This window comes from Callithrix jacchus, chromosome 1 (genome assembly GCF_049354715.1).
Source record: "Callithrix jacchus isolate 240 chromosome 1, calJac240_pri, whole genome shotgun sequence".
In the NCBI taxonomy this organism is placed as follows: Eukaryota; Metazoa; Chordata; class Mammalia; order Primates; family Cebidae; genus Callithrix; species Callithrix jacchus.
Window position 1 is genome coordinate 197,270,774 of NC_133502.1, and position 13,681 is coordinate 197,284,454.

The following is a 13,681-nucleotide window of genomic DNA, read 5'->3' on the forward strand; positions in this document are numbered from 1 at the left end:
GGCTACTCGAGAGGCTGAGATGAGAGGATCACTTGAGCCTGAGAAGTCAACACTGCTGTGAGCTGTGACTGGGCCACTGCACGCCAACCTATGCAGCAGGGTAAGACCCTGTCTCAAACAGATAAAAAGGACAAGAAACGGAGAGGAGGCTGCTGGGGCTTGAGGGGGAGTGAAAAAGATGTGGTGAGGCCAGGCAGGTCCTCAGGAACAGGGGAATGAGCTGGACTCACTCTGCAGACAGCCCCTGAGGGGTGATGATGGACATCAGGAGGCCAGGCAGCAGTCTCCTGCCCGTGTCCTGGGTAGGCTCAGAAATGCTGGACCTTTAAGGATGAGTGGGGGAGGAAGGGAATGGACCACTTAGGACATGAATGATGCCCCTGAGCTTGGGCTCCTTACCCCTCCCAGGAGCTGCTGATAAAGATCAGACTTCAGTGGCAGTTTTTCAGGCTCATTTAAAAAGCAAGGCCACTCCCTCTGTCACTTCACTCAATAACAGATCTGCCTTCCTTCCCAGTTCATCCCCAGAGCCCCCTGATTTTGCAACTTGAGCCCAATGCAGACAGTGCAGACTTCGGCCCTGGAGGGAACCTCAACCAATCTCAGACAGCCCCAGCCATTCCCTGCTTCACCTTTGCTGTGTTTCTGAGGCTCAGTTTCCCTGACTGCCCCTCCTACCCCTTTCCAGAAGCAAGGTGAGGGCTGAAGCCTCTGGGCATTCAAGGAGTCAGATAGGCCGGGGTTCAAATCCCAGCTCTGCCGCTTCCTGGCTGAATGAGCCTGGGCAAGGGACTCGTCTGAGCCTCATCTGTAAAATGGGCCTAAGAGTGTCAACCTCAAAGGGCTGTCATGAGTAGTAAGCGACCCTCTCGATGGAAAATATTTAAGGAGGTACTCAGCACATAGGAAGCAGCGGAAAGAATAGTAGCAATTTCTTTTTTCTGGAGATTCAGGGTCTCACTCTGTCACCCAGGCTGGTCTCAAACTCCTGGCCTCAGGTGATCCTCCTGCCTCGGCCTCCCAAAATGATGGGATTACAGGCATGAGCTACCCCATCTGGCCCAAGAACATCAGTGATTTCTACCACAATCAGTGCTGATTTATTTCAACATTTAATGAGCACCTACTATGTGTTGGGAGCCTCAGCCTCCCAAGTCCACCCTTACTATGGACCTGTGCCTGAGAGAGACTGATGGGTTGTACCCACACAGGTGAGGGAAGGCCTCCTACAGGAGGCAGCCTTCACACAGAATTCTGAGCAGTGGGTAGAAAACAGGCAGGTGGAGAATAGTAAGAAGCATGTTCCCAGCAAAGGGAATGGCCAGTGCAGAGCCAGAGGCAGGAAAGAATGCAGCACGGTCGGGCCACTGCAAGCAGCTTAGCAAACGGAGGGTCTGGTGGACACCGGTGGGGAGATAGCATGGTTCTTTGGATGTGAGTTTCCACCCAAAACCATCTGAGGGCCCCATGTGCAGCTGGGCCTATCCACTCGCAAGGGCTTGGGCTGCCTGGGCCCTCTTAGGCTGTAGCAAGTGGAAAATAAACATCAAAGCAGAGGGCACACGGTCTCAGGCCTGGGGTGGAAACTGCTAAGAGACTAGGACTTCCTGGCAGTGTCACTTTGGGAGAGTCACTTCCCCCATCTTAACCACAGTTTCTTCAGCTGCAAAATTGGGGCAGATCCACTGACCTCAGAGGCTGCTGTGAGGCTGTGAGAAGCAGCTGACAAAGCAGAGATGGATCTCAGGCTGGGGTCACCGGCCTCTCTGAGCATTGGGTAATTTCCCTCTCTTCAGAAAAACTGATGAAGTTCCGCTGAAGAGGCTGGGGCTTCACTGTACCCTCCATTCAAGGTCTGTGATGGGGAAAGCTAATTCAGAGCTACTTCCTGGGGGAGGCAGGCTGAAGAGGACATGAAGCCATTCAGAAATCCCTGCAATGACCTGTCATGTTCTTCAGATGCTCAGTGAAAGTCTCCCTTTAGATCCGTGACTAGAATTCTGTCGGTGATTAGGATTTCAGGGATAGCGTCCCCACCTTGGGGGGGAGCTGTCAATCACACCTTAGCTTAAATTAGATTAATCACCCTTTTGGGTGAACCCATGAAAATGGGGATACAGAGAAAGGGAAATAATTTGGAAACTGAAAGTGGCTTCCAGAAAAACTGTGTCCAGTGTGCATGCCACTGTGTATGTATGTATGTATATCTGTGTGTACTCTCCAGCCTATGCTGGGTTTGGTACCAAGGGAAAAAGCCTGGAAGCAGAAATAGATAAAATAAGGAAAAATGTATCAGCTCTCCAGTTTGCTTCATACTATATAGTAATCATTCATTTGGTTTCAGCATTTTTCCCTTTTTTTTTTTTTTTTTTTTTTGAGACCAAGTCTTGCTCTGTCACCCAGGCTGGGGTGCAGTGGTGTGATCTTGGCTCAATGCCACCTCCACCTCCCAGGTTCAAGCGATTCTCCTGCCTCAGTCTCCCAAGTAGCTGGGATTACAGGTGTGCACCACCATGCCTGGGTAATTACTGTATTTTTAGTAGAGGCGGGGTCTCACCACGTTAGCCAGGCTGGTCTCAAACTCCTGACCTCAGGTAATCCACCCACTTCGTCCTCCCAAAATGCAGGGATTATAGGCGTTAGCCACCGTGCCCAGCCGGCCTCAGCATTTTAAGTTCAGCAAAGGTGTTTGCATGTATGGAGGATAAACTCTGCGAAAGCATTTTCCCTGCAATAGCTAAGCTCAAAGAGATGAAGCAGCTTACCCAAGGTCGCACAGCCAGAGTGGCAGGCCTCGATCAGACCAGGCCAAGGCTGAGCTGTTCGCCTGAAGAAAACAGCTCAAAGCCGACAAGTCAGAAGTAAGAAGATGGCAAAGACCTGCAGGATGGCTTAAGAAGAAAAAGCAGGGTGACTTGGGACACAGAAGGCAGCCCGGAACCCACAAAGCAGAAAGTAGCGTCCTGGTTACCCAGAGCTAGGGACCCCACTGTGGGAGGAGCTAGAGGGCCCAGCCCAGGGACCTAGGCCTGCCCAGCACCCTCATCACCCTGCTGGACCCTGGCAAGGGAGATACCCTGGCATCTTCACAGTGAGGATGATGGGTAAGGGCTTCCAACTTGGAGTACCACACTCCCAGGTTCAAATCTCCCTTCTGCCACTTGCCAGCTGGTGATCTGGACAAAAAGATATCACTTTGCTGGGCTTCTACTGTCTTCTCCAAAAACGGGATAATACCCTTCTCTCATGGAAGCTATTCGGAGGGCCAAGAAAGTCTTGTGGGGTGCTGAGAAAACACACCCAAAACACTAACATCAGCAGAACGGGACACGAGAGGGTTTGGGTTCTGGTAGTGCCTTGAATCTGCTCCGTGATACTGGGCAAGTCCCCTGCCCACCGTGGTCCTCAGCCTTCTTTCTCCTATCACCTGGAGGATTGTCTTCCTAAGAGATAAGGAAGATGCTCGTCTCTCTATGGTGCTTGTTGGGGTGCAGCTTTTTGTATTCCTTTTTGAGATCGAGTTTCGCTCTTGTTGCCCAGGCTGAAATGCAGTGGCACGATCTCGGCTCACTGCAACCTCCACCTCCTGGGTTCAAGTGATTCTCCTGCCTCAGCCTCCCAAGTAGCTGGGATCACAGGTGTGAACCACCACGGTGGGCTAATTTTGTATTTTCAGTAGAGACGGGGTTTCTCCACGTTGGCCAGGCTGGTCTCAAACTTCTGAACTCAGGTGATCCACCCACCTCGGCCTCCCAAAGTGCTGGGATTACAGGCGTGAGCCACCATGGCCCCAGCAGATGTAGCTTTTTCTAGTACCAGATTTCCAACCTTGTGGCTGAATAGAAAGGTGAAAACCAGCCAGGGGAGTTTGCCCAGGGGCCCAATCATGGAGGCTGGGGGCATGGAGGGGACTTTTGAAGGCTGTCTCGGGAGAAGCCAGGACTCCAGGGGAAGTTCCTTCTGGGTGCACTTACCTCCTCTGGGCACTCTCATCTCTGGGCTCCAGCCCTTGTGCCTGTGTGCCAAGGCTGTCTCCTGGCAGAGCCCTAGAGAGGCAAAGGAGATACTGCATCAGGACGGGCACCATGGAGAGAGGCCAAGTGCCTGGCCCCTTCAAAGAGGCAGAGTGAGGTTTCAGGCTCCCAAGAGCACCTGACAGTGACATTTGGGAGAAGGACTCTGGAATACAGGGGAGGCCACTTTGGCTCAAAATACCACAGTGGGAATCTCAACTTACCTGCTCCTACAGGGAATGAACTGGCTCACTTCTCAGGCAGAGAGGTGTGAGCTGAGTCTGAGCTAAGGCACTACTGCCAATTCCTATCTTCTCCCATTTTACAGATGAGACAACTGAGGCCCACAAGGAGAAATCATTTCACAGAGTCACACACTGAGTCTGAAACTAAGCCTCCCTCCTCTCAGTCCTGTTTCAGGAGGTGGGGGTTTAGAATGCAGCTCTGGAGTTGGCCAACTCCTTGACTATATACACTGCTCCTCTGAGACTTTTTCTATTCTGTAAACAGGAGGTTTTAAGCAGGGTAACAACACTTTAAACTCTCAGCTTTTTAAATCTCAGCCAGGCCTGGCATGGTGGCTCACACCTGTGATCCCAGCACTTTGGGAGGCAGAGGCAGCAGGGTCACTTGAGCCCAGAAGTTTGAGACCAGCCTGGGCAACATGGAGAGACCCTGTCTCTATAAAAATAAAAACTTATCCAGGTGATGGTACACGCCTGTAGTCCCAGCTACTTGGGAGGCTGGGGTGGGAGGATCGCTGACGCCCAGGAGATCGAGGCTGCAGCGAGCTGTGAATGTGCCCCTGCACTACAGTCTGGGCAAAAGAGCAAGACCGTGTCTCAGAAAAAGAAAAAGAAAAAAATCTCAGCTTTTCTTATTTGTGCCATGAAGGCAATAAGCAGGCTGCAGGCTGCTGCCTGCATTTCTTGGTCCTCCATTCCTTCCTATTCACTCATTCCTTTGTCTCCATACCATTTTCCTATTTCTGAAATACCAGGCCAATTAGGACATCTAAACCCAGAGGAAGAAAGGTACCAAGGCGTAACCACAGCGACCAGCAGGCCACTCCCAAACTACAGATACGCAAGCTTCGGCACTCCTGGGACTCGGGCGGCCAATGAAGTGAGACCTGCTCTCTTGGTACAAATAAAACCCGTTACGAAGCAGGCACTTGAAGCTATTCCAGGGGCAGGACAGCTCACCCAGCTGCCCTCAGGCAGCTCTTGAAATGCCAGCGATCCCGAGAGCCCTGGCAGCCAGGCAGCTCCCACGGCCCATGACCCCAGCCACTCCCCTCCAGGGCACCCAGGCCCTTTCAGAGCAATGGGACGGCGCTGTCAGGGCTGCCAATCACTGGAGCTGTGCGTCCAACATGCAGCCGTCAGCCACACGTAGCTATTTAAACTCACTTTATGCAACATTAAATAAAATTAAAAGTCCAGCTTCTCATCTGCACTAGTCACAAGTGCCCAGAAGCCACATGTGACCAGTGCCTACTGTATCGGACAATGTACATCCAGAATGGGGTGGGCAAACTATGGTCCTTGGGCCCAATCCAACCCAGGGCCTATTTTCAAAGGGCCCTTGAACTACGAATGATTTGTAAATTTTATCAAGGGAAGGTAAAGGGTGAAGGAAGGAGGAAGAGGAGAGGCAGGGGGAGCAGCAGTGGCAACAAAAACCACATGAACACCACAAAGTTGGAAACATTTACTATCTGGGACATTTCTAGAAATTTGCTGATCTTTGCACTAGAACATTCCCATCGCTGTAGAGTGTTCTGCTGGGCAGTACTGATTAGAGGACAAATGAGAGGGAGGGGTGCTTGCCCCATCACCCAGGCTGGAGTACAATGGCGCGATCTCGGCTCACCGCAACCTCCGCCTCCTGGGTTCAAGCAATTCTCCTGCCTCAGCCTCCTGAGTAGCTGGGATTACAGGCACGCGCTACCATGCCCGGCTAATTTTTGTATTTTTAGTAAAGACAGAGGGTTTCACCATGCTGGCCAGGATGGTCTTGAACTCCTGACCTCATGATCTACCTGCCTTGGCCTCCCAAAGTGCTGGAATTACAGGTGTGACCCACCGTGCTGGGCCAGAGCTCTCCTTTCTTTTCTGTTTTTTTTTTTTGGTGTCCAGTCCAGGCTAAAATGCAGTGATATGATCTTGGGTCACTGCAGCCTTGACTTCCTTGGGCTCAAGTGATCCTCCCATCTGAGCCACCCAAGTATCCAGGACTACCTGGATACCTGCGTGCTACCATGCCTGGCTAATATTTGTATTTTTTTGTAAAGATGGAGTCCCCCTATGGGATTCCTGGACTCACACAATCCTCTTGCCTGTGCCTCCCAAAGTGCCAGGATTTTAGGTGTGGGCCACTGCACACACCTAAGGGAGGGGAGGGGAGAGGAGGAGAGGGGAGGGGAGGGGAGGAAGGAAGGACGGACATCAGAGCATTTTGGATTAGGGATGCTGAACTGATCAGTATGATGCAAATATTCCAAACTCAGAAAAAAAAAAATCTAAGTCAGGTGTGGTAGCTCAGGCCTGTAATCCCAGCACTTTGAGGGCTGAGGCAGGAGGATCACTTGAGCCCAGGAGTTCAAGACCAGCCTGGGCAACATAGGGAGACCCTGTTTCTACTTTTTTTTTTTTTTAATTAGCCAGGTGTGGTGGTGCTTGCCCAATAGTCTCAGCTAATTGAGACACTGAGGCAGGAGAATCACTTGAACCCCGGAGGTTAAGGCTAAAGTGAGCCATGATCATGCCACTGCACTCCAGCCTGGGTGTCAGAGGGAGATGCTGCCTCAGAAGAAGAAAAAAATCTGAAATCCAAAACCTTTCTGGTCCCAAGCATTTCAGATAAAGGGATACGCTACCTGTAACACCTCCTAGAAGGGCACTTTGAAATGTGCCCAGCGCAAATGAGAAACTAGTCTTGTGGGAATGCTAGGAGGTATAAATAAATGCGAGCATGTTAGAATAGCACCTGGCCCACAGCAAGTGCTACTTGCATGCTGGCTCTTGTTTACAGCAAAACCTTGTATGGTGGAGATTTTTACCCCCATCTGAGAAGTGAAGAAATTGAAGCTCCAAGAGATGGAGTGATTGGCAGAAGCCACACAACTAGTAAGAGGAAAGGACAGTTTCCAACTGCGGCTCTGTCTCCAAGGCGCCATCCCTGGCGTGGTGTCATGTGGCTTACAAAACAGGGGCAGCAGCCAGGCGCAGTGGCTCACGCCTATAAACCCAGCACTTTGGGAGGCCGAGGCAGGCAGATCATGAGGTCAGGAGATCGAGACCATCCTGGCCAACATAGTGAAACTCCGTTTCTACTAAAATACAAAAAATTAGCCGGGCATGGTGGTGCACGCCTATAATCCCAGCTATTCAGGAGGATGAGACAGGGGAATCAGTTGAATCTGGGAGGCAGAGGTTGCAGTGAGCTTAGATCGCACTACTGCACTCAAGCCTGGTGACAGAGCAAGACTGTGTCTCAAAAAAAAAAAAAAAAAATCAGATTAAGCCAGAATCAGCTGGTCATTGGAAACAGTGGGGTTTCATTTCGTCGGGTGCAGTGGCTCATGCCTGTAATCCCAGCACTTGGAAGGCCAAGGTGGGCAGATCACCAGGTCAGGAGATCAAGACCATGCTAGCCAACATGGTGAAACCCCATCTGTACTAAAAATACACACACACACACACAAAATTAGCCAGGCATGGTGGCACTTGCCTACAGTCCCAGCTACTCGAGAGGCTGAGGCAGGAGAATCACTTGAATCTGGTAAGTGGAGGTTGCAATGAACGAAGATCGCATCACCGCACACCAGCCTGGGTGACAGAGAGTCAACTAAAAAATTTAAAAAAAAAGGGCAGTGGGTAGCAGGAGTCCATGGGAGGGGATTTTGCTCCCTCTTTCCATTAACTCTGAAAGGCCCCTGGAAGGGTGGGAGCTGTTCAATCTAAGAGATCCCCTTAGACTCAGATTCATTCATTCCACCAATGTTTACTGAGCAAGTATCATGCACAGGGCCCTGCTCAAGACACTGGGATACATCAAGAGCAACAGACAAAGGTCCCTGCCTTCATAGAGCTGACATTCCAGTGGGGAGCAAAGAAATCAGCATGTGAGACAAAGACACCAGTGACAAAGGCTCAGAAGGAAATTCACATGATGAGAGGTGGGGGCATTCCACAGGGGCTAAAGAAAGCAGGGGGTGACGTCTGCATTGAGACCACACTGATTCTTGGCTTGAATCTATACGAATTTTCTAAATCATCATTTCTCCAAGCTCAGCGGATCAGGAGGTTCCCAAGAGAAAAGCGGCAGGGGACAGGGAGGGGACACCAGCGGGGGGCTGGCAGCACACAATGCCAGCTCGGGAGGTCACAGCACTTACAGAGTGGCCTTGGAGCAGGGCCCAGTGCCCGCGTGCTCAGGCTCAGCCACCAGCCCTGCGACTCCTCCCCATGGGAACCAGCTCCCAACATTCCATTGCCATGGCTCTTCCCAACCCTACCGAACCACACTGACCACACCACCTCCCACCCACCACGCCCCAACTTTCTGCAGAGCTGGGCAGACGTAGGTCTCTTGGACAGGGTCCCTGTGAATCAGGGACTTCTGAACTATTGTGGGGTGGGGGGTAGGGGGGTGGAAAGCCAGCCAAGAAAGCCCTCCAGATTTCAATGGGGTAAGAGTAAGGGAAAAATAATTCTGAAGCTGTGGACGCTGCTTGAGCATAAAAAGTATGCAGAGTGGTTCAAGAGGAAGGGCAGGGAGGCTGGCACGCAGCCTTAAAAATATTAGCTCAGGGCTGGCCACAGTGGCTCACGCCTGTAATCTGAACACTTTGGGAGGCCAAGGTGGGTAGATCACGAGGTCAGGAGTTCAAGACTAGACTGGCCAACACAGTGAAACCCTGTCTCTACTAAAAATACAAAAATTTGCCAGGCATGGTAGTACATATCTATAGTCCCAGCTACTCAGGAGGCTGAGGCAGGAGAATCACTTGAACCCGGGAGGCAGAGCCTGCAGTGAGCCGAGATGGTGCCACTGCACTCCAGCCTGGGCATCAGAGTGAGACAGCATCTCAAAAAAAAAAAAAACAAAAATATTAGCTCAGTTCAGGCCTGGCTCAGTGGCTCATGCCTATAATCCTGTCACTTTGGGAGGCTGAGGGGGATGGATTGCTATAGGAAAGGAGTTTGCAACCAGTCTGGATAGTAAGACAAAACACTGCCTCTACAAAAAAATACAAAAACTAGCTGGGCGTGGTGACATACACCTATAGTTCCAGCTACTTGGGAGGCTGAGGTAAGAGGATCACTTAAGCCTAGGAGGCAGAGGTTGCATGAGCCAGGATCACACCACTGCACTGCCATCTGGGTGACAGAGAGCCTCTGCCTAAAAAAAAAAATTAACTCAGACTTAGAGCACTTACTATATACCAAGTACTGAACTAAGGGTTTTACATATATCATTGCATTTTGTCTTAACCTTTGACCCTATTTGACCCTCCCTTATTCATGATCCATTTCCTGGGGCTCAGAGAGGGAAAGGGACCTGCCCAAGGCCATGCAGCTGGTCGGCAGGGGAGCTAGAAGAAAAACCCAAGTCTCTCTCCAGAGCCTGTGCTCCTGGATCTGGGATATACTTCCAGTCTTGCTTTGCATTTTTTTAACCTAAAACCGTCAAAGCAGGGCCCCACACACTATCCCAGCCTCCCCCTCGGAGGCCAGGGGTCACATCCTAGCTCCCCTACTCAGAGGCTGGGTGTCCTGGGTCAATCTGGGGCAGCTCGCTGAGCTCAGTGTTCTCATCTGAGAAATGGGAATCACACCTGGAAGAAAGAGTGCCATGGGAACTGTGGAACTTCCATCAAGCCAGGCAGAGCCAACATGAGAAAATTATTACTAGTTTTTTTTCCTTTTTTTTGAGACAGGGTCTTGCTCTTGTCACCCTGGCTAGAATACACTGGTGCAATCATGGCTTGCTACAGCCTCAGTCGCCTGGGCTCAAGTGAATACTCCCATCTCAGCCTCCCAAGTAGCTAGTGCACCACCACGCCTGGCTAATATTTTATTTTTTGTAGAAACAGGGTCTTGTTTTATTGTTCAGGCTGGTGCCATACTCCTGTGCTCAAGTAATCCTCCTGCCTGGGCCCCTCAAAGTGCTGGGATTACAGGCATGAGCCATGACGCTAGGCCGTCATGTGATATTATAATCACTCTCACTACAGCACACGGCTAAAGACTGGCAGGGACAGACACACTGAGGAATGTGTGGTCTGGCCAGATGGGGTCAGGAGGGACTCCTTTTCCCTGTTCCTCGCCGTTAAGAGTCAAAAAGTCCAGTTGGCCTTGTGCATTTTGACTCTAAACAACACCCCTGGAGGATGGACTCTATTATTAGCCACGATTTACAGAGGGGAAACTGAGGCTTAGAGAGGTGAAGTGCTTTGCTGGAGGTCACACAGATGGTAACTGGTTGAGCCTGAACTGGAACTGAGGCCATCTGATACCAGAACCCAGACTGTTTCCCCAACTTTCGATGACCGTGCTTCACCATCTCTCCTGGAGGTGGGCAAGCTTCTGTGAAGTCATCGAGCCAATGTTTTTGGTTCTGTGGGCCACAAGATCTCCACTGCAACTGTGGAATTTTAACACAAACAATCAAGATGACATAAACATGAAGGCATGTGGCTGTGTTCTGATAAGACTTGTTTCAAAAACAGGCAGTGAGCTAGATTTGTCCCATGGACATAGTTTGCCAACCCCCTGGTCTATATCACAAAAAGACGCTATCAGCCACGCGCGGCGGCTCATGCCTGCAATCCCAGCACTTTGGGAGGCCAAGGCAGGCAGATCACCTGAGGTAAGGGGTTCGAGACTAGCCTGGCCAACATGGTGATACCCCATCTCTACTAAAAATACAAAAATTAGCCAGACATGGTGGTAGGTGCCTGTGGTCCCAGCTACTCGGGAGGCTGAGGCAGGAGAATCATTTGAACCCGGGAGGCAGAGGTTGCAGTGAGCCAAGATCCCACTATTGTACTCCAGCCTGGGCGACAACAGTGAACTCCATCTTTAAAAAAAAAAAAAAAAAAAAAAAAAAAAAAAAGGACCCTATCAGCAGCACCTGCCCTCACTGCAACCTGCACAAACTCACAAAGCACAAATACAATGAGCGGAGGTAGAAACCAGTGTGCGTGTACTTTGGTTCTGGGACTTATCTCAGTAGGGACTGTGGGAGGACCCAGGTGGCCAGCCTTTGGTGAGTAAGAGAAAAAATGTATAATTCGGAAAAACAAATCGTTGATTGAAAAGAAAGAAGTGCACACTGATGCAAAGGGAATCATCCAGCATCCTGTCTGTCGCCACGTAAGGACTAGCAGAGACTTGTGTATGCCTGGCAGTTCTGTTTTTTTAAAGAGACAGGGTCTCCCTCTGTCTCCAAGGCAGGAGTGCCGGAGGGTAATGATTGTTCACTGCAGCCTTGAAATTCCTGGCCTTAAATGATCTGCCTGCCTCAGGTTCCCAGGTAGCTGGGACTACAGGCACGTGCCACCATACCCAGTTAATTTTTTATTTTTGTAGAGACGGGGTCTCACTATGTTGCCAAGGCTGATCTGAGTTTAATCCTCCCACCTCAGCCTCCCAAAGTGCTGGGATTATAGGCATGAGCCACTGCACCTGGCTGGCTGTTTTATATACAGTCGCCCCTCAGTATCATAGGGGATTGATTACAGAATCCCCTTGAATACCAAAATCCAGGATGTCCAAATCTCTTAAATAAAATGATGCAGTATTTGCATATAACCTACACATATCCTCCCATATACTTTAAATCAGTGCTAGATCAACTATACTACCTAATACAATGTAAACACTATGTAAATAGTTGTTACACTACATTCTTTAGAGAATAATCACAGGACAAAAAAAGTCCTGTTCATGTTCAGTACAGATACAACTATCCATTTTTTCCCAAATGTTTTTGATCCGCTGTTGGCTGAATCCCTGCATGCGGAACCCATGAATTCAGAGAGCCAACTGTATAATTTTGACCTTAAGGACAACCTTGGAGGGTAAGCACTATTCTTATTGTCTCGCTTTACAGAAGGGGAAACTGAGGCTTAGAGAGGTGAAGTGCTTTGTTGGAGATCACACAGGTGATAACTGGCTGAGTCTGATCTGGAACTCAGGTCTGTCTGATGCCCAAACCCAAGCTCTTAACTACCTCTTCCAAATCTCAACCCCACCCCATACACAGATGGAGAAGCTACGTGCCCCAGGTCAGACAGCTGCTCATTGTAGAGCCTAGCTCAGACCACTGGACCATCTCCCAGCCTTGCCTCCAGCACCTGGCACAGCCCCTGCTCTGGATTTCCTTCACAGAAACACAGAGGGCCCCTGCCTGGTAAACAAGGCAAAGAGAAAAGGGCTGGCGTAATCGTGTAGGGACCAGTGCTTCTTGAGCTCTCGCCCCCACCCACCACGGGATCCTGTCTCCATTCCTCTGCCCAGAAGCTGTCAGAGATGGCGGACTGAGCAGAGGCACAGGAATCCTGCACACCTGGCTGATTACCAGCAATGCAGCACTGGGTTGGGGGTCCAGGAGAGGTGTTAGCTAACATCTTTGTGCCTCACTTTCCTCATCTGTGAAATGGGGAGGCCATTAGCACTTGTGAAGATTAAATAAACTGGCAGTGGCTCAAACCTGTAATCCCAGCACTTTGGAAGGCTGAGACAGATCACCTGAGGTCAAGAGTTCGAGACCAGCCTGGCCAACATGGTGAAACCCTGTGTCTGCTAAAAATATAAGTCAAATGTAGTGGTCCATGCTTGTAATCCCAGCTACTCGGGAGGCTGAAGCATAAGAATTGCTTGAACCCGGGAGGGGGAGGTTGCAATGAGCCGAGATGGCACCACTGCACTCCAGCCAGGGTGACAGAGCAAGACTCTGTCTCAAAATAAATAAACTCACATAAAGGACTCAGAACAGAGCGTTGTTACTTCATCACTGTTATTCCTTCCCTTTAGGGTGGTGGTTAAACCTTGGTGTGCTTCTGAATAGCCTGAAACTGTTAAAAGGCAGATTCCTGAAGAGAACGATCCAAGATGGCTGATCGCTAACATCTGGGGATTGCAACTCCCAGTGAAAACGCAGAGAATGAGAGGACACCACACTTTCAGACAAATTTTTGTCACTCACGGACCAGAAGATTCCCAGTGGAGGAGCCCCACGGGTCGCCAGCGCGACTCTTGTGGCCAGCGCAGCGGTTTTGCCGGCACCTTGGCGCGGCAGCTCTTGGTGCAGAGTAAACGGGACTGGTTCTCCTTCTGACCGACGTTTGGAGCTCCGGGAAGGCAGAGTCGCCTATTACGGACTCAAGAAGGAAGCCAGACTGGAGATTCCCAGGCAGAAAAGCACTTAACGCTGCTGTTTTGGCCGACGCAGTGGGTTGCTCATATTTTGGCCCTGGGAATTAACAACTTGGAGTCCACTCAGAGACCTAATTTGGAAAGTTGGTAATTACAAAGATGACAGGTGGATAAATTTACAATGATGGGAAGAAACCAGCATAAAAAGGCTGAGAATACTCAAAATCAGAACGCCTCTCCCTCTAAAGAGGATCACAGTTCCTCATCAACAAGGGAACA

At 50.3% G+C, this 13,681-nt stretch overlaps 1 protein-coding gene across 12 annotated transcripts in view; it reads right to left on the minus strand.

Annotated features, from left to right (window-relative positions):
* Nucleotides 1–13,681, minus strand: part of TPST2 (tyrosylprotein sulfotransferase 2) — a 68,480-nt gene that overhangs the window by 19,625 nt on the left and 35,174 nt on the right. For 4 of the 12 annotated variants that reach the window (XM_078336968.1, XM_078336987.1, XM_035267983.3 and 1 more), the window contains 2 exons: nucleotides 3,975–4,046; nucleotides 2,766–2,891 (listed from right to left, as the gene is read on the minus strand). The exons of 2 other annotated variants lie outside the window; for them this stretch is intronic. Coding sequence is in view for 4 of the 10 variants with exons in the window: in XM_035267983.3 (XP_035123874.2) it covers nucleotides 2,766–2,891; nucleotides 3,975–4,046 (198 nt within the window). In the remaining 6 variants the exon portion in view is untranslated. Of the gene's footprint in view, nucleotides 1–2,765; nucleotides 2,892–3,974; nucleotides 4,047–8,415; nucleotides 8,495–13,681 lie in introns of those variants that run through there. 6 more of the 12 variants (XM_035268018.3, XM_078336981.1, XM_078336927.1 and 3 more) reach the window with 3 other exon arrangements.